The sequence below is a fragment of the Patagioenas fasciata genome, chromosome 6 (assembly GCF_037038585.1).
Source record: "Patagioenas fasciata isolate bPatFas1 chromosome 6, bPatFas1.hap1, whole genome shotgun sequence".
NCBI lineage: Eukaryota > Metazoa > Chordata > Aves > Columbiformes > Columbidae > Patagioenas > Patagioenas fasciata.
Genome location: NC_092525.1, coordinates 18,731,759 through 18,749,717, shown reverse-complemented (window position 1 = coordinate 18,749,717; position 17,959 = coordinate 18,731,759). Strand labels below are relative to the sequence as shown.

Genomic DNA, 17,959 nt, shown 5'->3' with positions numbered 1-17,959 from the left:
ACCTATTTACATTACATGCAAGCTCACTAACTCCGCTGTTAATTCGGTTTGCTGTTATTGCCTTCCCACCTACAGGACAGGCCTTAGGAAAGTTAAGCCAAATAATCTTTAAAAGCAGATCAGTCACACTTTTAACTCAGGTACAGATGCTCTTATTCAGGTTTAAGAAGGCTTTAATTTGATTTATGTTATTTTGCAACTAATTAATCCACTTGAATGACACACTTACTAATTCAAATTACTTTTTCTGTGCAGGCTAGGACTGAATACAGTGCTGTGAAACATCCTTGTTCTGTAAGAAAATGGCAACATTGGGCAAAGCCCTTTCTTTAATGGCTCATTTATGTTCGTGTGTTCGTCTAATATAGAAGGGGACTAGGTCCCTAAGGACAGAAATGTATCTGGTGACTGTGAGGACAGGGATATGTGCGTTATTCTGCAATAATAAACAATCAAAAGAAGTAAAAAATCTATGTAGCAGGAAAAATTAATTTCTAAATGAATGCTTCCAATAAATATTAGCAAGCAGACACTGAAAATACAGGTGGTGCAACCACCTCATACGATTTAGGCCTCAGAATGCAGCCCAACTTGCATTTCCACAAAGGATCTTTGTCACAACGTACCTGAGAAGTCGCTGAAGACACAGATGGTGATGGAGACGCAGGCGGTGTGAGCAAGCTGCAGGGTAAATTCAAGGTGACGTAGTGTTCGTGGCTGCAAATGATGCGAAGGAAGTCCAGCCTCAGAGATGCCAGGTTACTTGGATTTGTTAAGGAATACAGCTTTGAAGACACCTGGCGAGTTTAGCCCAGGATATCGCTGTTAGCACCAAAACAGAGTATAAATGCAGCACCAGCCCCCCTGTCCCACCAGTGCTTCCCAAAACACTTCCAAACCAAGGACTGAAGAGCTTGATATCATTAAATAGTCACATCCACATCACTTCTTCGTGACACAGATTCAACTTGTGATGTGCAGGAGGGATATACATCCCCCCCAATGGCACATATATCAGTACAAGATGTATATAAGAGCACTATTTATATTAAGGAGATGAAGAGCTATGTGTTTCACATATAACAGCCACATCCTAGTGATTTAAGTAGGGAGTTGTGAGAAGCAGGATCACACAGTGCGATGCATTAACAGGTCGAAGATGCGGGTTGGCCAACACAGAGTATGCAACAAAGTTCAAATGTAATTGCTGTTCCTGCTCCTTATATAAAATGTTTTAGACTCTGCAGCAAAAATGAATCAAAGCCTTCACTCCTGATACCTCCTCATCTCCTTGGACACGGTGTAAGCATGGATGTTTGTAGTCAAATGAAACCTTGTGGTCTGAGGTAATTTCCCTGTCACAACATTGCAAATAAACTTCCCAATGCGTAATGTAGGAATCTTCCTTGTGGGGAGGAGACCTTGCACCCTCAGAAAGATGGAAGGGGAGTCTGGCAATTAATGGAATCATACAGGGTAAACGGTTCCTTGAGAGACAAACCATGGTAGTCTGAGCTCCCTCACAAAACCTCCTACTATTTTTTGTTTCAATTACTCTAAACATGGTAAGCAGAGGGAATGATTCTTACTCCCTGCTGCATGTCCATTCACTCAAGGAAGTTACTCCCCATTCACATTTAGGAGTGCAACCAGAAGGGTGTAAACTCTATATCACTACTGAGAATGGCTTGCTCGCTCTAAAAACACTTGAATAGCAGAATTCTGTGTCCATACTTTACTGCCTGTCCAAAGAAAATTAGAGTAATAGGCTATGCTATGGTTCACAGTTAAGTCATAATATTTGTCTACATTCACCTGTTTGTAGCAAGTCTTAATAAGAACAAAAACAAATCCTCTGTCCATGATAGATAACAGGTCATTGAGGAAAAATGCAAGACTGGTGTTGAGCCTTTCAACCATTTCTGTATCCTAGAGAGAAGGAAGAGAAAAATAGGAAAGAAAATGAAGAAGACTGTATGTTTTCAAACAATTCCTGGTTGAGGCACCAGCAAACATGCAGCAGGTCTGGTGCCTGAGCTCTGACCGGGGTTCAGTTTAATTGTTTGTCATTACCTTCTGAAACCGAGAGACTATATCACCGGCAATTGTGCTGACCAAAGCAGTTACATCATCCATGAAACGCTCAGGAAAACGATTCTTTCTTGGCGCATCCAGTTTGTCAGCAAAATACAAATGATGCACCATGCTCTTCACCTATAGGAATATAAATTACAGCAAAGTCACTTGCAGTTGTTGCCGCTTGTGTTTTAAACTACAAACAGTAAGATGATAAGCGAGGTGTTTCCAGCTTGCTCACCATCAGCTCGAAGAAGAACCAGGCTTGCTGTAGGGCTGCCTCCCGCACGCTCCCGCTGCACACAACCCACTGTAAGGCCAGCTCTTCGTGAAAAAGCTACACAGATTAAATCCAGAGTTAGTCCGAGCCTCACGATCAGTTCACAAAAAAGTCCGCGTGAGAAATGGTAGCACGGTCCATGGGAAGTGTGGCAAACAGTGAGGTTAAGCAAAATAAATAACTGGGAACGTGACAGCAGTGGTGGCATCCCTTAAAGAAATCCCCGGCTAACGATGAAGGACGATGTTATGATATGTGATGTGAGGAACGTTTCACAGCATCTCGCTCCAAAATTGAATTTCAAGTGTCAAAAGAATTTTCCACCCACCCCCTCACCCCAAAAAGAAAAAAGCTTAGTGCTCAAATGAGTTTAGTTTAAAAGTCTACCTTTCTGCCTGGTCTGATTTTTGCAGGAAAAAGGAGTAAAAAGTGGACACATAAAGCAATTTGTACACAGTTATATGTGAGAAAGGACTTTAAACAGTAAGAAAGAAACATGGGGCTAAGAAACAGCTTTTTGATTTCTTTTCTTGGGAGGACCAACCCACAGACTGCGTGTTGGCAGTGATCACATTTTCATTACACAAAAGTCAGGCGTTTTGCCTTTCTGACATTTATTAGGATCTTGTCGGGATCTTTTTAGGATCTTGCCAGCTAACGCATTATAATTTTGCACACAAAAATGTATCATTTACACGTCTAGACAGTGCTATTCATATTTTCTGAAAGCCAGCAATAAACTGGCTCCAAACAATATGGACATTAAATCAGACAAGCTACTCCTGATCGTTTTTATTCTCCCCAATTCAACTCTGCCAGAATACTTCATATTCACTACAGCCTGGATATTCAGAGGTGTTAAGCAACAGCAGTTCCTAATGATCTCAGAAAAACCCAGGCTATAAATAAAATACTAGATTGCATCATGTTTTCAGAATGACTTGACCTCCCTGCCCCACAAAATCAATTGTCTTCACTGAAATCTACCTTTTTGGTTGGTAATCGTCCTGTTAATGTTTGTAAGAAACTTGACGTCTCAGTGTGCGAAGACATACGATTACAACTTCGATCCGTAGCCTACGGAGTGGAGATGAATGAATGATGACAGGACATTAAAGTTTGCTGTGGATGGGTTTTGCAGCTCAAGGACAACGTACGTTTAAAAAAATACTGTTCCAACTGTAGGCTTTTACTGTCTTTACACCTTTTTATGCATTCTCAAACTCTCATTCATTTACAGATCTGGTTTAAACAAAATGACAGTACTTTTTACTGTTTGAAGACATACAGGCTATTTACATAACTGCATGTTCTTATGCACAAAGACACTTAATGCTGCAAAGCATGAAACTTTTTAATCACTGTATTTTCTCAACATGCATATGTCCAAGGTGGTAATAGTTGTAATTTCAGCCCATACCTCTCAATCTACCAGCGACCAAGCACGTGGGGATGTGCCCCAGAGCGATGCTGCTACTGGCACAGGGAATGAGAAAATTACTGAAGTTCTGGTTCTGATGGAAATAATCTGCCGTGAGTGCAAGTGAACTCAGGCTAATTCTGGATAAGCGATAAACTGGAAAGGAGGCACAGTTGAGAGGTATGTTCAAGGCAACCATGCAGTGGAAAGTAGCAGGCAAAGGGGGCTAAATAAATTAAGTCTTTCTGACTGAAGCTGCTAAAGCTGCTATGAAGTTTTCATACTTTGCAGCACAGAACAGATACAATCAGCCCTAGTCACTGGTTCCAGCACTTAAATTTACATGTTTTAAGAGAGAATTTTACATGGGTACCAATTTTGGTTTAACAATATTCCACTCAAACAGTCATGAAGGATTACTTGACTATGAATACTAAATGCTTGATGAAAATGGCAAAATGGTTCACAACATCAAAAGAAATGGCAAACATGGACAAAACTATGAAGCTGTGATTAATGTTCCCACTTAGAAATGTGCTCCACCTGAAGCTGAAACTAGTGTTAGGAAAGAGAGAGAGAGAGAAAAATAAAAAGAAAAGAAAAGAAAAGCAGTCACAGCATTTGCATTTCACAGACCAGCAACCACTGAAATGAAAGAAGGGGACACGTTCACGCATTTTGAGGTTTTTCATGCAGTGTGGTGAGGTGGTGGGGGAGAAGATGCTAATTTATAAAACAAAACTCAAAGTTTTCCAGGAATAAATAAAAAAAAATAATAATAATTAAAAAACAAACCATCAAAATCACAGCGTACACTGAAAGGAAGATATTCTACAAGGAAACATCAGGGAAAACAAAGCCAGAAAAACCTCTCCCGAGGACACCACCTGTGTTGACTCTGCACTTGGGCTGGGGTTGGATCCCCATGGGGCTGCTTTTGGACCACCAGTGTTTACCCAGGAATTGGAGCGGTCTAAACCCTGGGCATGTAATAGAAAGCAGTTGGGAAAGGAAAGAAATATTACATGTTGCATGCCATACAGTAGTCAAAGTTTAGTCCTTAAAAGCAATCAAAGCAGCTAACACATCACCAGTTAGCGCTGTTAAAGCAGCCTGAATTCTCAGGTGTCTCTTGAGAGATTTTTAGTTCAGAGGATTATTTTATATCTCATCACACACATTCACCACATTAATACTGTTGACAGCTCTGGCCCAACCCTTCCTATTGTAACTTTTGACATTCAAAACCTCTCCTCCTCCTGAAAAAAAAATCTCACTTTGGTCAGTTTAAACCAATTTGCTTCAGTAGATGGAGCCAGCTGAGATTGACAGTGTGACAGAAATTGGTGCACAGATGTCAAAACCACAAAGGATGCTCTCTGAGGTTTCCAGCACTTTTAAGGCAGATTACTCGTTAGGCCACAGTCTATAAGCTCTACAAATCCTACGGAAATGGTGAAAAACTTCAAAGAAACTGTCAACTCTCACAGGGCTTTCTGCTCACAGAATCCAGCACTGCTGGCAGAGTGACCCTGCAAACAGGATTTCATGTGGAAACTTGGCTACTTTCTCTGGGCAGTGTGGCAAAGAGAGGAAGGAGCACACACCTTTTCTGGAACCAAAGAAAATATCCAAAAAATCATCCTGCTTTTTAAAAGCTCAATCTATTTTGTACTTCAAGTTCTACTCCTGCAATGGATCATATGGGCAAAATGACTGTGGATCCCTCCTCTCCCTCTGCTCCCTTCTCCTCTCAAGCCACTCAGAAATACAAAAAGGAAAAATTAAAATGTGTTTGTCATCCAGGCTGCTCCCAAGTCAGGAACATTCAGTGGGATGCTGTGGATTTTCCTGGGTCCCTGGAACCAGTTCTAACAGAGGCAGTTTTGCAATGCCACAGCCAAACAGTGATTCCTTATAAATTCCACACCTGGATTTCAACCCTCACCTGAGCAAGAGCTTTCATCCCAGTTTCTGTGCTTTTTCCCAATCCATGAAGCAAAGGTGCAGCCCATTTCATCGTGGCGATTATTACCAGCTGCAAAGTCCAGCAAGTCCAACAATCTGCTTCTCTCAGCCAAGAAAAATCCACCTCAAGGTTGAACCCAGTGTGAGAGCTGTATCCTGGGATTCGAACCATTAATCCACTGAGCTATCCTCTATGCAGAGTACAGCAACGCTGTAATTTTGCTTAATATGTCCAATAAAAAAATACTTAACACACATAAAGAGAGAATTTTATTCTCAGTTACTTTTTGAAAGAAATAAATCAAAGCTCTCTGCTCTGCTCAGACCCATAAACATGCTTTATTTTGCTCACAGTGAATTAAAGCCGAAAGGACTTTGCAGAATGCTGAACTAACCTTATCTTTTGTAAAGTCAGGTCTAATTTTGAAAATGCCGTTATCACACTCACAATTCTGCTCACAAGCTGCTCAAGTTGCTCTGGTCTTGAGGATAAAGTTGAAAATATACTGTGTTTGCAGAATCAGAAGTCATTTTGTAAAAATTTGAAAAGGGAAAGATTTTTCCCCCTTGGAAAATAAGAGTACAGGAGCTTCTTCCTTTTGCTTGGCAGAGTCACTCAGAAGTTCACAAAACTGCTATTAAATTCTGTTCTATCTCTGGGGTTCAACCTGCACAGCCGGATCTGTGCAGGAACATAACACACGTTTGTGAAAATCCCCTGTCAGAGCTATGAAACTCCACAATCCTTTGTTTTCCCAGCACATCTCCAACATTTCAGGAACATTTAAAGTGTAAAATCTTATCACAGGTCTTTTTAGACACTTAATAAATTTGCTTTAGCACATGGGCTCAATTAATAAATGAAGGCAAAATAAGTGACAGGCCTGAAATCTCCTCTGTTATGAAAATAAACAGAAATCTTCCAAATTCTGTAAAGGGGATGGCTATTTGAATTCTTGGAATTAAGAAAGAAGCTGATATAGGGGAGACTTAAAGCGTATTGACTCAACTTATCAAATATCTTACATTACAATAAAAAACAATTTAGGACTGGATTCCAAAAACTTCCATCAAACAACAAAACACTATTTATTTACTTATTTTTAAAGCAGAAATCTCCCACAATAAATTCTAGTTTGAAGTTCAGGTTCCCTATTTGGGTATATGTGCCTAAGCCATTACTCAGAGAAACAGAACAGGAATTACTGCATCCTTTTACTCATTTCAGGATCTCAAGAAGTGTCTTACTTTTGTCTACTAACAAGCAGAAAAAAATTCTGTTCAACCAAAATTCTGTGTAGTCAGGACTGAGCTTAATTTCTGACGCTCAGACTGCCCTAAAGGAAACTTTTCCCTTAACAATTATCCACAGAATAGGATTTTCTTTAAAGCCTGGAGTACATCTCTAGAAGAAAAGCTCTCTTCATTTTGTATTGTGACATTATTCACTAAGCCAGCATGCGTTAAACTTCTGATAGCCTGTGTAAATTCCATATGCACATCCGTGCCTATGGCATTTCACAAAAGGTCAGGGTTGTTTAATTAGCAAGATACCGAACTGGTCTTTAAAATATTTTAAGACTTCTAAGTCCAAACTTTGATGTAAGAAATAATGATTTGCCTGCCCAAACTTCTTCAGTCTCTTATTTGGTTAGCAACTTATGTTGTTATTCATTTAAAATTGGTAACCTCTTTCTGAAACTATGTTTTTCTTGCTCATAAAACCCAGGACCAAGCAGTGCCAAGCCTGTCTGTTCAGGCTGATGGCTTTATTGACAAACTTGCTCACTGATTCCAAAGGATCGAATGAAAACAGATCTCTGAAAGGGCTCAGGAATTCATCTGTGCTGGAAGAGTGATGGGTCACAGGTAAGAAAGCCTCACCTTGGTGTAAGTTACCACAGTTTGAAGATTAAAGAAGAGAACCCCAATCAAGCTAAGGCAGCCCTCTCAAGGATGGGAATTACCAACACAGCAGGTTTGCGCGGGCTCATCCCACATATTTTGGGTACAAAAGGGAAGTGCTCAAATCAGGACTGTAGCAGTCCTGTGTACTGGGAAGTCACCAGAGAGGGATGGGCCCTTCTGCATATACTGAGCTCTTAAAAGCCAAAGTAAGACCATGCCAGAAGCTCTGCACTAATGAAACACCAGACCAGGTTGGCCAGAGAGGTGGTGGATGCCCCATCCCTGCAGACATCCCAGGCCAGGCTGGACAGGGCTCTGAGCAACCTGAGCTGGTGAAGATGTCCCTGCTCATGGCAGGGGTGGTGGCATTGGGAGAGCTGGGAAGGTCCCTGCGCACCCAAACCATCCTGTGAATCTATGAAAGTCACTTATAGGTGTGGGGAGCCATGGTGGGTGCAGTTATCACACCGTAAGTTCACACTGCAGCTCAGTCCGCCAGACTATGGCTTACTCCCTAATCATCCAAAATCCTTTCTGGCCTGTGCAGGGAGCAGGAATATTCCTGCTGTGTGCATGATACCTGCTCCGGACATGAGTAGTAGAGAAAGCACCTGAGCAGCAGTTAGTGCTGAACGCAGAGGAGAAGAGAGAGTTTTGGTTTGAGAGGCAAGTGTGGGACCACAGGGCAACAAGGTAGAGGACGTAAGATTTGGGGAGATATAACAGAGCTGGTGAGAGAATACAGCAGCTGGCCCTGTGTAAAGTGAGGTGGTAAATCCATTCTCTTGCCCCTGGCCACCACACATGTGGAACTAATACTGCCAGGTTGGTCTCCAGCAAGTCAGAGAGATCAGCAACTATTTTCAAGGAGTGGAGTTTCAGTAGTGTTATCAGTAACTGACAGAAAAAATCTGAGAAGGGGCCATTAGTAAGAATATCTTTTCATAGGAAAAAAAAACACCACAGAAACTTCCCCGCTATTTCGTTAAAGGTTAAACAAAAGATGCTGAAGTTCCCGCAAGACCCTCAGTGGCGCCTGCATACCTTACTGCCAATGATGGAGCGAACTTCATCGTCTGGCGAGGTGGGGGTCCCAGATATGTCTGGGTTGCTGTTGCTGAGGCTCCGCGAGCGGTTCAAGTTCAGGCTCGCTGGTCGGACGGCAGATCGAGCCATGGTGGCATAATGCACCGATCCCCCCAAGCCACCGGGACCTGCAATGTCATCAAAGAACCTCCCATTAGAACATTGCCCAGAGCCTTGATCCCTGCTGTTTACACCAGCCTGAGGCAGCAAATCCTTTGTACAGCCAGTAATGAAACCTTCCCTGTGCCTTCCCCTGCCTGATTCTCCCAAGCAAGCAGCAGGGAGAAAGGGATGGGATTAAAAAGCTATTCCATCCGTCAATCTTTGGGAAGCAGGAAGCTTTCTGTGGATTTAGGCAGACAGTGTGAGGTATGTCTTTAATTAAAGGGCTATTTGCCAGACCTCAGACTCAAAAACCACTGAACTGGGCACAATTTTAAGTACACAACCTTCCCAACCCCTCCCAGAGGTTTTCTGCTCCATGCAAGAAGCAAGTGCTGTGCACAACAGCTCTTCCAAAGCCCAGTTTTCTGTGGCTGTCACTCACACCGCCTCCTCCCCATGCAGATACATCCCTTGTCCTCAGCAGGGGTGGAATTAATTTGTTTCCCTCCCATATCCAGACATTTGTTTTCAAGAATACCACACTACTCTGCCAGTATATCAACTTTTGCTGGAACTGGATGAAAGTTCAAAACTACTAGTGAGGGAGACAGGGAGGCAGGAGAGGCCAGGAGTGTTCTATGCCTGTCTACTTGCCACTGAAAACAAAACTAAAACACAAGTATTTTGCCATAATTTAACCTCGCAGTCTTTCAGTGGTGATACTGTTATTTAAGATCATCAAACAGTTAAATATCTGACATGGCTAACTGTAATTAAACTCATCTTGCAAATAGCTACACTTGATCATAGAGAAAGTTAATAATAAGGCTTGGCTGGGATCCAGCCACATAGTTGGAGCTCCAGAGCACCTGCCAGCAGGTAATTTCTGCCACTTTTAACAAACTGTGACTTGAAATAAGAGAGATACCTGGTGATGGTGAGTTGGGATAGGTATTTGGTAGGCGAAAAACATAATAAATATAGGAAGCGAGAAGGCTGTTTCTGCCGTGCTGGTCCTGGTTTCCATCCAAGTTCTTGTGAAGCCGGTTTATGATGGATGCCATCGCTTCGAAAGATGCTTGACCCAGGTTAACTGAAAGTGATAAATGAGGAGTTTTAAACCGTAGACGTACCCATGAGCAAATCCTAAATGTGCATTTTGTTCACCTTCTAAAATACACATAGTGAGGCTTGTCAAGAGTATAGGAAGCATTTCTCATGAAAACTGAACCTGGGGTTTGAACTGGGCCTAATAAACAGCTTGACAGGAGGACAGGTGTTGAGGTGATAAGCTTCAATTTTATTAATAACAAATTTAATCAACTTAGGCCTGATTTCTGGAATCAGACCAACTTTGGTCATCAACTGCAATGGTAATGAGATCAAGTTCTTGTTTAATTGATGGATAATATCCTTTGGATATTTATCACACTTTTCTCAGTTAATTATTTCCTCCATTTAAGCCTTAGCCAAAACATAAGCTGCATCAAAAAGAACAATTCCATTCTCTTTTGGAAAAAAATCTGTTCCAAAAATGACTACAGAAATCTACACATGGACTGAGGCAGATATTCTGAACAAATCAGGGATGAAGCAGACAGCTGCCGGATACCATAAGTCGTAGTTTTGTAAAAAACTAGACACTAATGTCCTCAGTGCTCCATACAGACAAACTAAACCAATACAGAACATTTGAAGAGTGAAAGAGTTTTAAAATGTAGAATAAAAAAAGATAACCTTTCCAAAATAAATAATTGCTATATTTAAAGCAGCATGTCCAAACTCAAGTTTTCTAAAAAAGCTCCCAATTGCTATTTTAAATACTAAGGAACTAATCCTGACTTCCACCTGAGATTTTTTTATACTGCCAGAGCATAACCCATAACAGGGAGCAAAAGGAATGATGATTCATACTGACAGTATCAGACCCACAATAGCTGGAAGAACATACAGCACCTGTATCTTCTTATCCGACCTACTTCACAATTTTCCAAGGTGAATAGTAAGGTTGAAGTTCTTAGTTTCTGAATATCAGTGTGGTGACACCTTAACGGGCTCCGGGACTAAGAAAATGCTGCACCCAGGTCATGAAAGCCAGACCTCTTTCTGGTGTCTCAACTTGGACATCAAATTACTAGCCATTCTTGGAAACCCCTCTATTAGATATTGCTCTGTGTATATCGCCACCGATCTCGATGCCAGCATGTTTTATTTTGAAGATACAGGGTATATTAGTGGCACAAAAATAAAGCATAAAACCGGACTTTTTTATTTCTACATAAATATGATAAAATTGGAAGTGTCAAACTTTCAGCTATGCAATTCTCTATAAAACTTAAAAAGAATACCTATTTGGCCTGCAATGACAGGAGGTCTTACTACCAGGAGAATCAGTTTGTCAAGCAGGAGATGAAGAAATCGCACTACCGGCTCCAGTTGAGAGGAATTTAAAGCTGAAATGCTGCTCTTCAGTTCATTTTCCAAGTTGTTTTCCATAATTCTCATATCTCCTATTCGCACAGGGAACATGTGCTCATCCAGAGCATGGACAAGTGCAAAGAACTTGTCAAGGTAAGGGTCCTACATACAAGCAAAAAAAACCTATAATCAGCAAGAAGCTCCAAAAGTAACTCTGCTTTCTATGGATTTGACCCTCATGTATGGTTTCTCTCCCTTATTCTTCTGCCTGATCATATAATCTCACAAAATTAGCAGAAACTCAACATCTTGGAGAGCTTTGCCCATGTGTCTAATTCAACTGAAATCAGCCAATGTCCAGAGGTTGTCAGCACAAAAATAGAGGACCTGCAGACTGTTAGTAAAACAGACAAAAATGTACTAAAATTATGTTACTATTTACAACACAAATAGAATACACCAAAAAACCACCAAATGACATACTGGGAATTAATAAAAGTAAAGTTGAAATGAATAGTCAAAATGATTGCCATCTTTCTTTCCAAATCAAAGAAAGATGGAAAAATATATGGTGAAACAAAAGAGGCAGAGAGGAAAAGGAAAAACAAGAAAACATCATATGCTTGGACTGTACATTAGATCTGTTGTATTAAACACAACAGTCTGAGGTCTGAAAACACTGTTGGCCATTCACCCCCTGTGAATAAAGGCCAAACTGCTCACATTTCTAAGCAGAATTTCTCAAATATACTCACAGCAGAATGTGGAATAACAGGTCTGCTTGCTCAGAACTGAAAATAAGATTGTAATTTCACTACAAGTAATTACTATACTCTTCACAGTATCAACTTTGACAGTGGTTCAACTGTCAAAAGACTATCAAATTCTTTTTATTTCAATGACTGCTCTTAACATTTACCTGAGTGTGGAGGGATGATACAGCAACAACTTCTACGTTGAAAACCCCTTTGTGGTTATCCACCCACTTCATCCCAGGGAGCGGAACCTGCAGGTTAACAGAAAGATGAGTTGAGGATGTGCCAGAAACCAGAGCTAAGGCATTTCTAATTACAAGTCCCATTTCTTTTATTGTCAGATCACACACATGTGCCCACACACAAACACACACACTTGTCTAAAATTAACAATAGTTAAGAAATAACCTATGAGTTAAAAATATAGACACACACACATACGCATTCTTTCACTTTTTAACAGAAGTATTCTCCTGCATGAAGAACAACTCACCTCTGGAGACAGCACTGAATAAGCCTGTGGTGGTTTTTCCAGTGAAACAGGGAGGCAGAACTGACCGGTCTTTAACCGCCCATTTTGAAGCATTGGTATCCACTTTAAAGAGAAGGAATTAACAAAAGAAAAAAACAAAAACATATTTTTCTAAGGCTTTTTTTAACTTTGCAAGCTTGACCGTCAAATTCTGCAATGGTGTATGAGCTGACAGCAATGCTGAAAAAATTGCAAACAACTGGATTATGAATATAGCCGGTGCTGAAACATATAAAGACTGAAAGCCACTCACGGTGTATCCAACTGGAGTCTCCAGGGGAGTGTTTTGTTTCTGCTGGCAGCTGACATGGTAGAAGGTGAAAAGCAGGTGGTGGTGATCGGTTAAAGTGGCTGGAAGCTTAATCTTGATTTCCTCATGAAAATCAGGCGATCTGTGCAGAGACCAGATGCTCAGCTGAATCACCAATACAAACCATGTGCTTTACTATCTCATGCTCAACACTAATTCCTTGGAGTTAATGTATCTGGGGGGGGAAGGAAGTTTATGGGCTATCCCAAGAGGTTAAAGCTTCATTTTCTGAATTTCATTTTTGCTGCTCCCCATGAGCAACAAACTCTTGTCTCAAGGTGGAGATCACCACAACCCCCAGCCTGCAGGACAGGATTCTCTGCTGGGACATCTCTCGCTGGAAGAGTTACAAGGACTATCAACACCTCAAGGCCAGATTCAGCAATCCTTACCTCAACAAAATTATTTTCAAGACCAGGTAATTCCAGTTTCTAATTAAAGCCTAAATGGCTCCATCAAAATCACAAAGTACATGCTAACATGAGTTTATAACGTAGATCTTCATGCCTACTAACTTGAAGCTTGCACTTAACAGCATCTGCTGAGCTGGGCTACGTGCTCAGGATCATAGTCCCTGACAAAATACTCTCGATTTGTACCAGATCAAACAAAGACTCCACCTCCTAGTTATCACAAAACTCTAACAACAGTATCAGCTGCCACTGCAGTTGTTGTAGGTGCTATGCAGATAGTCACCGTTAAATAATTTTACACCAGTAAAACTTCCTTTGGGTGGGATCACACTACCCATATACAGGGCAACATCTTTCACAAGCTGCCATGTGTTTTACCTGTTGTGATATACTACAGCTGTGTATGCTTCTTTGGAAAATTCAGGACAGCTTGATTTGCCAAAGATGACCTGCCAAAAAGAAAAAAACCAACAACACAGAAATCTTGTAAGACTGTGCCAAGAATTTTTTCCATAATCCTGCAGAGACATTTACAGCTCCATTCACAAGTCTCTGAAGCTGTGTACAGTTACGTCTGCTCGTTACATGCCCCTTCACTTATATGCAATGTTTTACTCGGTCACTGAAGAGTTCACAGTTTTAATAATCCCAGTTACACATGCACGCACATCTGGCTGAAGAAATGATGACTGTAACCAATCCTACACAGATCTTCACCCAGTGCTGGTCACTTCTGGCTCTAACGTAAGTATAACTATCACCTTTCATTTTTTTGGCATGGAAGCAAAGATGCTGTTCCAAAGACAAAGGTGTCCACTGCAAACATTTCAGATTAAAATACTAGCTACTACACTGTTGCTCTACAAACTCTACACAAATGTACTCTTTGTTCTGAAATATTGCCATTTTATATTCCCCTGAACTTGCTATTTTGAAAAATATTTCAGTGAGGTTTTCTTTAACACAGGGATTTTACGACTGCAGTGTGTACTCTGCCTTGTGGCATGCAGCATTCACATGGAGCACAGAGTCCTCCCCTCACCGGCATTGCGTTGCTGGCGTCCTCTCCATACATGAACTGGACCTTTACAGTGATGTTCCTGGCAGAACCTTGGCGGTTGGCGAAGTTAAGACTCTGAGGGTAGACATAAAGAAGATTCCTGCAAGAGAGAAAGGCATCGAGTGTGAGAATGAGAGGGCTTAATCTTTATTAATCTGTTATTTAAACCTCCATGGAAACGATCTGAGTCAAAGTGAATGGTTTGACGTTTTCTGTTGGCCACGTGGTCTTCTCTTCAAGAAAAGCGCACAAGCATTTTCATAATGACTCCTTATTTTAGACATCAAAAATCGTATTTTTTAAACTGCCATCATATTTTGAAATAGTTCCTGCTTATAAGGGTGCTTGGAAAATATATCTAAAAATTTCACAGCGATTCTACAATCTAAGAAGCGCAAGTGGTAAGAAAACATACTAATAGAAAAGCACTGAGAAATGTTTATTTGCTTAACACAAAGTGTTGGTTTCTGTTCAATAACTTCCTTGTGACCTGTCCTTGTTTCTTTTTCTTTCTTCATTTTTAATCTCTTACATCAGGATGACTTCAGGTTACACCTCTTCTCTGAAAACAGATTTAACTAAACAGGAATCTGCAGCTTCAACAGATGACATGCAATCTTCGCAATGACTCAGGTCATGGTGTCTCCAGTTTCACACCTGAACACCACACTTTGGGAAGGATGAGAATCAACTAAAACTCACGGTTGAGACACAAGAATAGTTGGGAGCTTTGGATAACAGTGGGGATGGCCAGACCAAGCCAGGAGTGTTTAGTTTAGAGGGAACAGCTGGGGCCATGGCTAATGTCAACACTCTCAGGTATCTAAAGAACAGCTGCAAAGATCAAAGTGATTAAATGACCATCACATCTACAGAGAATATGACAGGGCACAATGGGCTGAAACTGCAGCAGCAGAGATTTAGGTGAGGTATGAGGGAAAATGTTCTGACTGTAAGGCTAGCTGAGCAGCAGAATAAACTGCCCAGTGAGGGCGTGAAATCTCCATTTTCCACTATTTTTTGAGGATAGGTGAGGCAGACACCTGTCTGGATCAGTTTATAGACAACCTCAACCTCTACCAGGGACAGGGGGGCCACACATTTTGGAGGCCTCTTCCAGGTCCACTTCTCCAAGTCTATGATTACTTTAAACACAACGGTGATAGGAAGTGATAGGACAAGAGCAGTCTCAAGTTGCACCAGGGGAGGTTTAGATTGGACATTAGGAAAAAATTCTTCCTGGAAAGGGTTGTCAGGCATTGGAACAGGCTGCCCAGGGCAGTGGTGGAGTCACCATCCCTGGAGGGATTTAAAAGGCATTTAGATGAGGTTCTTAGGGACATGGTTTAGTGCCAGAGTTAGGTTATGGTTGGACTCGATGATCCTGAGGGTCTCTTCCAACTGAAATTATTCTACTCTATTCAATTCTAAGATGCAAAATTCGGCAATATTTTCTATCTGCTTAGCACTGCTGAGTCCCTGCCAACAAAGCACAAGTTGCATTCACTAACATTAGCAAAACTGTCCACTACATGCCTGCACTTCTCTTTTAAGCAAGTAATTTATACCACCGAAAGTCCCCTGCATGTCCCTACAAAGCCAAAAAAGTCAACCATCCCTGAACCATTCCACTGAACACACACAATTATTCAAAGGAAACATACCTTCTTTTGCCTCCAAATAAGTAAAAGTGTGTGAATTATTAAACATCTTTAAAAAGTCAGCCTGTAAATCCCCTCTCCATCTCCCACACCACCTTGCCCACCCAGCATCATTACACTCCGGACATCCCGGCTCCTACGGCTCCAATAAGAAGGACCAAGAGCAATGCTCACCAGGGGCTCCTCGGCAGCCCGACGGTGGGTGAGAAGTTCACATTTCTGCCTTCCATCTGCTCGGGATAAAAGACTGACATATTGCATTTACCCAAATACTGAAGCAACCAATTCCATAACAAGCCCTGGCTTGCAAGTCAAGAGGAAAAAGAGGCTTCCTTCCCTCTGTCCCCCTTCGGGAACTATTCAGTGAATCTAAATACAATTTGTAAGTAATTTCCAACTGTTCCTTGTCCCAGAGAGACAAGAGACAACAGATGGGCATGGAAAACTGCAGTGAGGAGCACAGCAGGACAGCATTTTAAGTGTAATAAAGCAGCCACTATGGAGTGCTGGCAACAGTAGATTGAAAACAAAACTAAAAAACAAGTATTTTGCCATAATTTAACCTCGCAGTCTTTCAGTGGTGATACTGTTGGTTTTTTTTGATTGTCGCGAGAACGGCGATTTGGCTGCTCAGCGAAGGTACCTGGTGCGTTTTTAGATGCTGTGGATGTTCGAAGCACTTGCACTGGGCCAGCAGTGGGTCATGCTCCTGAAGGACCAGCTGGGAAGAATAAGGTCAGCTGCCCTATACTGTCAGAAGTTGCACTTTATGTCAACATTTTGGCAAATTAATCCCATCCGAGAACTTGATTCTGATGGCAATTCCATTCACTCCCCGATATCCACGGGTTTTCCCAACCTCAAAGACATGAGCTAATGCTGGTCCTGAGGAATTCTCTAAGAGCCCCTGAAGAAAAAGGTCCCTCCTCCAGGTTGGCACCTATAGGCAGCAGCCCAGCTGTATAGCTCCAGAAAGCTATACGGGGCAGCGCTATGAAGCCAGGCTCTTTTTCACCCTGCCAGACAGAGGAATATCCTTTGCTGGCAGGTGGGAATTTCTTCCCTTTCAAGTCCTTCATGCTGAATTAAGTTTTTGAATCTCATCGCCACTGGTCGCTTTGCCTTCTCAAGGCTCTCTTACTATCTCAGAGGGGGCCTGTGCCATTTTTGTGACTCTACTAAATTACTTTGTTCTGGCATGAATACATTTGCTCCTCGATGTTCTTTTTAAAATGAAAATGGATATGAAAATTTATTCTAAAATGTACATTGCTCATAAAATTTTTATTAAGTATTATTAGTACTTAAGAGAAGGATTTAATGTATTTGTGAAGCCAGGCTACAGGATCCCTATATTAAAGGCAGTCTTACGCTTAGGACTGATTTATGCTGAATAGCAGAGATGAATCTAGACTGAACTTGTGGTTCTCGTACCGCCTCTGCTGGGAGCAAAGGAGACATTTCACGAGGTGGATGCCACTCTAGAAAGAGGGTGCTAGAGCCCTACAAACAGATGTTAGAGCTGACATTATATGTCGGGCTTGGTGTTCGTAACAACCAGCACCAACCCCGATATCCTGCATTTCATTAGGAAGAAGCTCAGGTTCATTAGGGGAGTTCAGATGCACAGATCCCACTGTAAGACAGCAGAGAGCTGAACGCTTGCTCCTGTGCAGGCAGCTTCTCTCCACAGGATTCCTATATCCTTTTGTTGAGAATTTACATAAAGAGAGGGGAAGAAATTCCCCTGTTTGCACATCAGAATGTGACCTCAAACGAAAAAATCCAATTTTACCTTACCCTACATAGGTATAAGCAGCAGATACTCCTGCCTGCTGTAACCACAGTTACAGGAGCCACGGAGACTCATAGATAAAAAACAATAGGAAAATTATAAATTTCCTAAAGGAACCAGTGTCCCTGTCTTACAGCTGCCCTGGGAGGCTTCTCTGTTTCTCCTCTGTTAC

At 41.6% G+C, this 17,959-nt stretch overlaps 1 protein-coding gene across 15 annotated transcripts in view; it reads right to left on the bottom strand.

Annotated features, from left to right (window-relative positions):
- DOCK7 (dedicator of cytokinesis 7) overlaps window positions 1-17,959 on the bottom strand; it is a 101,143-nt gene that overhangs the window by 29,168 nt on the left and 54,016 nt on the right. For 7 of the 15 annotated variants that reach the window (XM_071810091.1, XM_071810092.1, XM_065841695.2 and 4 more), the window contains exons 15-28: window positions 14,314-14,431; window positions 13,650-13,720; window positions 12,802-12,940; window positions 12,510-12,611; window positions 12,181-12,267; window positions 11,192-11,423; window positions 9,772-9,936; window positions 8,697-8,866; window positions 4,664-4,756; window positions 3,344-3,433; window positions 2,318-2,413; window positions 2,074-2,214; window positions 1,816-1,929; window positions 627-797 (exon numbers count right to left, since the gene is read on the bottom strand). In XM_071810091.1, coding sequence (XP_071666192.1) covers window positions 627-797; window positions 1,816-1,929; window positions 2,074-2,214; window positions 2,318-2,413; window positions 3,344-3,433; window positions 4,664-4,756; window positions 8,697-8,866; window positions 9,772-9,936; window positions 11,192-11,423; window positions 12,181-12,267; window positions 12,510-12,611; window positions 12,802-12,940; window positions 13,650-13,720; window positions 14,314-14,431 — 1,789 coding nt within the window. The remainder of the gene's footprint in view (window positions 1-626; window positions 798-1,815; window positions 1,930-2,073; window positions 2,215-2,317; window positions 2,414-3,343; window positions 3,434-4,663; window positions 4,757-8,696; window positions 8,867-9,771; window positions 9,937-11,191; window positions 11,424-12,180; window positions 12,268-12,509; window positions 12,612-12,801; window positions 12,941-13,649; window positions 13,721-14,313; window positions 14,432-17,959) is intronic. The other 8 variants (XM_065841698.2, XM_065841700.2, XM_065841699.2 and 5 more) reach the window with 3 other exon arrangements.